At 38.4% G+C, this 8,501-nt stretch overlaps 1 protein-coding gene across 1 annotated transcript; it reads left to right on the top strand.

Moving 5' to 3' along the window:
- The first annotated feature begins 237 nt into the window (after nucleotides 1-237).
- Nucleotides 238-8,262, top strand: foxj1a (forkhead box J1a). The gene is made up of 3 exons (XM_051106836.1): nucleotides 238-364; nucleotides 1,552-2,150; nucleotides 5,542-8,262. Exons 2-3 carry the CDS (start codon nucleotides 1,572-1,574, stop codon nucleotides 6,388-6,390), a joined length of 1,428 nt encoding a protein of 475 aa, XP_050962793.1. The 5' UTR covers nucleotides 238-364; nucleotides 1,552-1,571; the 3' UTR covers nucleotides 6,391-8,262.
- Nucleotides 8,263-8,501: the final 239 nt, after the last annotated feature.

The following is an 8,501-nucleotide window of genomic DNA, read 5'->3' as shown; positions in this document are numbered from 1 at the left end:
CGTTTGTCGTGTTTCTTTCGCTCTTTCTCTCTGCCAGACAGAGGAGAAATGGACGTGCGTGAAGCACCAACCTGTACGCTCGCGATTAAAAGCCCCGGTCACCATAACAACCGCCCGACCAATAGAAGAACGGGAAGCTGTTTACAAGGGGGTGTAGCGTTGCTGGGGTGACCGGACAAACGTCCTGCAGCAGGTATTAAACTGGCCCCGGAGCTTCTGCTGCCCTGGAGACCTTGAACTGAGACGCGCAGAGTCACTCTCTCCTGGAACTTATTTGGCCTTAATCGGATAAAGTTTTATTCTGACAACAGCTCTTGTGCTATTGGATGCTGTTTCCCTGTCATTCAAGCATCAGTAAACACAGGTGAGTTCGTCTAACTTTTGCTTTTTGATACAGACGTGATGAACGTATGATCATTTAGAAAATGTATTTATATGAAAGTCGTATGCATCAAATGTATACTTTTGGTTACCAACGTGATAAGCCTACAAAATGTGATTATGTCATTGCTGGTTGATAATTATTAAAATAAAAATAGGCCTAACAAAAATGTTGTACAACTAAAAAGAGCTAATTAAGCTACTTACTTTATAATAATAATTTATTACATTGTGTTAAAAAATGGCCTAAAACCGGTAGCATCTAATTTAAATGGTTTTATCCAAATTAAAATACTATTGAATATCACTGAATCAACCGAAATATATTAATGTTTTTGCTTGGCGACACACTACAGGTGAAAAAACAAAACAAAAACATAAATCAAAAACTAATAGCATCGCATTACTTACCCATTTGATTGATTACATTGATAATTGCAAACATTTTTTGTACTGCAAGTTTTTCAAAATTAGGTTTAAATATGCAAATGAGGCATTATTTAATGAAATATACGCTAATTTGCATACATTTCTAATACAAAAATCTAAACACTGGATGAAGTTTCAAAATGTTTAATTTTTTTATGTTTAATCTCATTTTTGTCACTTTATAATTCAGAAAATACTTAGAAATTTACAGTATATTTTCACATTTTTTGGGAGGGGATAAAGTGTATGTAATCAAGCAAATTATATATGAACAAATCCCTCTGTAAAAACCTTCAGGATATATATAGGGATAAAAATGTAAAGTTTGGTGCGTGTAAGTGCTACTAAAGTGGTTATGTATGTCTCAGTGTAAGAGAAAAACCTAATTTTGTGAAAACAGGCTTTAAAAATATGTATTGTAGTTGAAATCTATTGACACAAATAGCACTTAACAGTGCATTTTGGATGTTTTCTTTCCACTAGTCTGAAAAAACACTTTTTGAAAAACCAAAAAGCCCCAAATGAATCCTGGTGCACCTGCCGTGCTGAGGAATGTTAGTGGTTTTGGGATCTGCTCCATTGTGTGCTCACAGACACCAGTTATGAGCTGTTGTAAAATTCGACCTGTGAAGTTTCAGGAAACTTCTATGACCTCTATAAGCTGGAGAATCCAAATAAAACCACATGACTTACAAACATCCTAAACAAGTGACCTCACTTGCTCAAATTTTGTCTCCTCAGGATTTGGCTGGGACGGGACCATGCTTTCCATGAGTTACACGGACCCCTGGCCGGAGGGCTCGGTGGGGCTGGAGGAAGAGGTGGTCACGGCTGCCGCTCAGGCCGAGCAGCTGGACCAGAGTTCGGTGGAGTGCAACAGCAGCAACTGCAGCTCTGATAATTTAGACGACAGCCTGACCAGCCTTCAGTGGCTGCAGGAGTTTTCCATTCTCAACACCAGCGGGGGGCAACACTCATCCCAATCCAGCCATCACCACAGCCACCTCTTTGGGAGCCAAGTAGGCTCGGATGCACCCTCATCTCCTTTAGCAGGAGATCCAGCCTCCATAGGTATGCCACTGACCCCGGGCAAACCCACAGCGGCGTCTTTCTACCGGACGCCTTCCTTGTCGGCTCTTCCCAGCTTGGTTGCTCACGGACACTGTCCGGATGAAGTCGATTATAAGACCAATCCTCACATCAAGCCACCGTACTCATATGCGACTCTCATCTGCATGGCCATGCAGGCCAGTAAGAAAACCAAAATCACCCTCTCATGCATCTACAAGTGGATCACAGACAACTTCTGCTACTTCCGCCACGCAGACCCCACTTGGCAGGTAAAAGTTTACAACTGCTTTAGTGTTGCACGTTCATTTGCACTTAAAAGATGCACTTAATAGATGGCTTACATTGAGACCTGCCTCATTTGCATAGCTGGCAAAGGGTATTTTGCTATTGTTTGGGCAGAATGCAGTGAGAGAAAGGCTTCTTAGCACCTGCTGAAGTGGATTGTGTATTGGAGCAAGACCAACAGAAACCTTTCAGAGGCCTGTTATTTAGAGGCTTGATATTTTTAGTTTTTGGATGACCACCAAACAGAGTAAGAGCTTTTCCAGTTTAGTTGTTCAACTAATGACTTGTGCTCAGATGTCATAGCAAAAGGTGTAGTGTAGTGTAGTTTTTTTGTCTCCTTTAAACGTTTATAATTTAAACTGCTTTTCAAAGTGAGGCGAGGAGGAAGAATGAGCTCATAAGTTGGATATTGACAAAAAAGGGGGATTTCTAACAAGATTTAGATGGTTTGGTGAATTATTAATTAACCACTTAGCCATAACGTCTTTTCTCTGAAGAAAACAGAGACATTCGCTCAGTTTTTAGATATTTAAACTCAAAGCAATGTTTAACCAGGGTTAGGAGGTGAGTGCTTCCTTTAAACCTAATTAGGTTGTGGTGGTTGGTTGGCATGCGTGATATGTTGATACATAGTGGAGGCCTTTAAAGAGCCTACACAATCAAAATTGGACATTTGTGGCTATTGTTAGTCCTTGTTTGTTAGCTTGTGGTCTTGCATATTACTGAAAGTTGACAAAATTGCCATTTGTGCCCATGGACCCTGAGATTCATAAATAAATAAGCTTTCCATTAATGTATGGTTTGTTAAAATATATCAATGACAATGCTTGGCCGAGATACAACTATTTGAAAATTTAACATCTGAGGGTGCAAAAAAATAAAATATTGAGAAAATCGCCTTTAAAGTTGTCCAAATGAAGTTCTTAGCAATGCATATTACTAATCGAAAATTAAGTTTTAATATATTTGCAGTAGGAAATTTACAAAACATCTTAATGGAACATGATCTTTACTTAATATGCTATTGATTTTTTTGGCATAAAAGAAAAATTAATCATTTTGACCCATACAATGTTTTGTTGGCTATTGCTACAAATATACCCTTGCTACTTATGACTGGTTTTGTGGTCCAGGGTCACAGTTAGTCTATTAATATATTGAGATATAGACATTTATATACAGATACAGGCTTCTTCTTCTAGGAAATGGCCACAAATATTGACAACGCATTTTTAAATTCACATGCATCCAAATTTTTTCCAATTAAATGCTCTTTAAAATGAGAATGTCCATCTCACGTCTGACACTATAGCTAACAATAGCTGAAAAGCATGTTAATATTAGTTAATGCATTAAGGAATTATGAAATAGCACTTTTTTTTTTTACAGAATTTATTCATTTTATTCATGTTAATTCATAAATATGCTATTGTTCACAAATTTCAAAAAGGTCTGTTGACTATTGTCAATAGTGTAGCAGTTTTAAAGCACAGACAGGAGTCACTTTAAAACCAAACAGCTTTCTATTGGTCAACACAGTAAATTTACATGAAAAACTTGAATCCGATGCAAAATCCACAAGGGGGAATAATTCGCTCTAACACAGAATTCCTGTTTGGGCAGATTTCTATAGATCAATTATCGGTTTGTAATCATTCAGGATGCGCGCGCATCATGGTTGCAGAAAACCCATGAGAGATAGCTTTTACGGCTAAAGAATTACACGGATATGGTACAAAATAGTTACATTTATGAAGATTATAGATTATATTGATTAGATGCCATTTTCAAAATGTTCTCTGCATATTATAAGAGCTTGTCACCCAGTGATAAGCACTGTTATTCAACAAAATTGACGTTAGATAGTGGGATAGTCTTACGGATCCGAAATAGTGATGACTTTTTTTGTGGGTGGAGCCTATCTGGTGACAGAAAATGACGTTTTTTAAGTGGCAGTCTATAGAGCCATGGAATAAAATAAAAAATAAAGGTACATTTGATTTTATATTTCAATATTCTGACTTTATTCTTGCAATTCCAAGATTATATCTCACAATTCTAATAAGGAAAAACAACCTGTCATTCTCTCTTTTCCCCTCGGCTCAGAATAGGTGTTTATATCCCACACTTCTGGCTTTTTTTAACTCACTATTTTTAAGTTAAATCAAGTTATAAAGTCCGAATTAGAAGATATAAACTTGCATTTGCGAGAAATAAAGTCAGAACTGTGAGATAAAATCAACAAATGTTGTGTAAAAATGTTAATAGTAATAGGTTTAAATAATATTTCATGCTGTAACTGTAGGGCTAATACAATATGTCCCTTATGAACAGCGTATGTGACTATTATGTAGACCTTTTGTTTAAATCAAATTTATGCTTTAAAAGTAGAGTAATCATAGCAGTTTTTATCCATATTATGTGCGTTAAATGTCTGCGTTCAGTTCAAATGGCGTCTTTGACGACAGTTTTCTATAAAAATTATTTGAATTCTGATTTTGACATCAAATGGCACAAAAAAATTTTTCTCTTATTCCATGGATTTTTACGCATTTACCTCCACTTGTTACCAGTGTTTTTCTGCAAACACTATGCGCACGCAGCTGCAAGTGACGTCAATGTGATGTCTACTCTAAATTGGTCTATTGAAATTAATTTGTCGAGCAATGGTAAATGTGACCACAAATTTAATAAAACTCAATTTATACAGAATCTTGAAAAACTAAAAATGTATTAGTATATGTAGGAATAAACATTAACCTATATTACCAAATGCTTGGTATTTGTTTATGATACCTAATGCATGAAGTAATGTTAACGAATTAAAGTGTTCAAGTGAAAAGTAATCAATCCCGATGATATGTCCTACCGAAATTACTTGCATTTCAATAGGAAATGTGTCCACATAAGAAAAAAACTGCACTCAGGCTATTTCACAGCAATTTAATGCATGACGTCATGTGTTTAAGTGCATCATAGTAATGCAGAATTCCACAACAAAACTGAACTACCCACCTTATTTTTCCCATAAGAGCGGGCACGGCCATTTGTAAATTTTATGGGTCTGGCCTCCGATCTCATCCGCGTCCAGCTATTTTTTGCTGTACAAAACAGCTTGTTTTGCTGCTTGATGTTGCATATTAGTGTGTCTTACCATCTTATTTCAATGTATTATCTTAATTATGAGCACACTGGTTTGTAGTCCAAACAGTTTTACCGTTTACTGCATGTTGTTATTCTTTTCGTTATTTCATATAGTGGATAATGAACCGGAAGTCTCACCCATAGGCTTACTTCTGTATTAAATAAAAAGGTGGATAGATTAGACCTGAGATTATTGCATATTATAATTGATTTTCTCCTTCATCATTGCAGAACTCCATCCGCCACAATCTGTCGCTGAATAAATGCTTCATAAAAGTCCCGAGACAAAAGGATGAGCCAGGCAAAGGTGGCTTCTGGAAGATCGACCCCCAGTATGCAGAGCGTCTTCTCAACGGTGCCTACAAGAAGCGCAGGATGCCTCCTGTGCAAATCAACCCAGCTCTTCAGAACCGCCTTAGGATGAGCTCTCATGCTGGGCAAGCTGTAGCCACCGTAGGGATGGCCAGAAACCTTTGCATAAGTCCTGAATCACAGCAGCTCCTGAAAGAGTTTGAGGAAGCCACGGAAGCTGACCAGAATTGGGACCCTCGTTTGGCTGAAGCCACCATGTTGAATTGTTGGGTCTCAGGGAAGGGAAGTAAGAGAAAACAGCCGTACAGTCACAGAACTGGTGGGAGCAAAGCTCCAAGGCGTTCAAGCTCCCCACTGCTGGCCATGGATGAGCAAGAGGACTTAAGCTCCCTGAAGGGCAACTTTGACTGGGACGCCCTGCTAGACTCAGCCCTGAATGGAGAGTTAAGTTTGAACGAAGGGGGTCCGATGAGCCCGATACCACAAGACGAGGACTTGATGATTAGAGGCACACATATCAGCCCCCTCGAACCTCTCGGAGGCGTTGTTGAAAACCATGTGTTGATGGAAACCCAGAGGAGCAGCGAAGCAGACTTTGATGAGGAGACCTTCCTGGCCACTGCATTTCTACAGAGTCCATGGTCTGAGGTAGAAGAGGGCAACCGTCCTGACTTCCTCTGTAGCTCAACAGTCAACATCGATCAGCTCTTTGACCTGGGAGACTCTCTCGGAGGAGACTTAAGCAGTAAGATCGAGTCTCTTCTTTAAAGAGGTCATTAGTGACACTTGAGATTTGGGCCTTTGGACACAAACAAGTCAAAGAGCAAAGAGGGTTTGGACTGTTTACCCCCAAAGATTTCATGCTGGATTCCATGAAGACCATGTGAAGATGTATTTTTAAAAGCGTATCTATTTCTAATACTGATTTTTATGATTATGTTTTTGTATTTGACATGTTATCTACCTGCATTAAAGCTAATCTAATCAAGATCCTTAGCGAGTCCTTAAAATCATCTGAATCATCAAATGCTTGGAACATGGGATTCGGTGATTGAACATGCATGGACAGCACTGGAGGTAGACAGGAAAACAGAGAGATGCAAGTTTGTTGTTTACAATTCAAATTTATGTAGCAGAACATATACAGCGCCTTGCGAAAGTATTCATACCCCTCCATTTTTTTCACGTTTGGTTATGTTGCTGCCTTCTGTTAAACTGCTTAAATTACTTTTTTTGTTCACATTCATCTACACTTCATACACCATAATGGCAAAGCAAAAACAGGTTTTTACCACCTTTGCAAATGTATTAAAAATAAAAAACAGAAATGATTCTATTGCATAAGTATTCACACCCTTATCTGGGACAGTTGAAATTTAGTTCAGGAGCATTCATATCGCTTGTAGATGTTACTACACTTGTGAAGTTAGCCTGTGGCACAACATGACAGCACAGCACAGACGTCCTAATAAAAGGCCTAACAGCTGAAAATACATATCAAAGCAAAAACCAAGCTCTGAGGTCAAAATAACTGCCTGTAGAACTCAGAAACAGGCTTACGTCAAGGAACAGATCTGGGGAAGTGCTCAGAAAAAAATTCTGCTGCACTGAAGGTTCACAGAAGCATGTAGCCTCCATTATCCATAATGCAAGAAACTTGGAACAACTAGGACTCTTCCTAAAGCTGGCCTCCTGACCAAACTGAGCGATTAATGCAGAAGGGCCTTGGTTAGACTGGTGACCAAGAAGCTGATGTTCACTCTAGCTGAGCTCCACGATCATATATGGAGATAATAGAAACTTACAGAAGGACAAACATCACGGTTTGGCCAGACTTAGTAGTCTTCTCAGTAAAGCCACATAAAAACACTGTGAATTTTCAAAAAAGGCACCTAAAGGACCCTCAGACTGTGAGAGACAATATTCTCTGGTCTGATGAACCTCAAACCTCAATCACATACTTCTGGAGAAAAATGAAAATGTCCATCTGTCCCCATCCAACATGACAGAGCTTGAGAGGTGAAGAGGTGAGATGAAGAATGGCAGATAATTGCCAAATGCAGATGTGCAAATCTTGCCGCATCATACCTAAAAAGACTTGGGGCTGTAAAGGTGCTCCAACTAAGTACTAAGTTATGAATACTTATGCAAAGGATTTATTTTACTTTTTTTTTCGTAAATTTACAAAGTTGTGACAGTTCTGTTTTTACTTTGTTATAATGGTGTATGGGTGTAGATTAATGTGGGAAAAAACAGTTTAACATAAAACGTGAAAAAATCAGGGGGTATGAATACTTTCGCAAGGCACTGTAAGTGAAAGACATTCATTTAAGAACAGTTCAAACACCTTGTGGATGAAGTCAAATATGTTATACATATTGTATCATACTCAAACAAATTCTGGAAGCAGAACTTTAAATCAACTGTGCAAATGAAATTGTGCATCATGCCGCTTTCCTTGCGACTGCAAACAACTCTTAAATATAAACGTTCTTTATTGGCATTTATGCTTCCATAAAGAACCTTCAACGTCCACGGAATCTTTCCATTGTTCAAAATGTTCTTAAAGGTTCTGAAAGGTTCTTTGGGAAACCAAAAGTGGTTCTTCTGACATTGCGAAGATTCCTTTTGGAACTTTTATTTTTTAAGAGTGAATTTAATGCTAATAAAAGCAGTTTATCTCAGGAAGGCTACACATTTTGGATGTACCACCTGATTTATATCATCAGCTCATTGGTGGAGGCTCCAAGACCTGAACTGGATGATAATGTGCAGTGCTGAGCTCCTCCAGTCCAGGACTTTTGGTTGAAACTGACTTGTTTAGGCTTATAGACAGCAAATTAGTTGTTTTTAGCGCTGAATGGCTGATTTGATGAAAA

The sequence above is a fragment of the Labeo rohita genome, chromosome 3 (genome assembly GCF_022985175.1).
Source record: "Labeo rohita strain BAU-BD-2019 chromosome 3, IGBB_LRoh.1.0, whole genome shotgun sequence".
In the NCBI taxonomy this organism is placed as follows: Eukaryota; Metazoa; Chordata; class Actinopteri; order Cypriniformes; family Cyprinidae; genus Labeo; species Labeo rohita.
The sequence above is the reverse complement of the archived record's forward strand: the minus strand, read 5'-3'. Positions and strand labels throughout refer to the sequence as shown.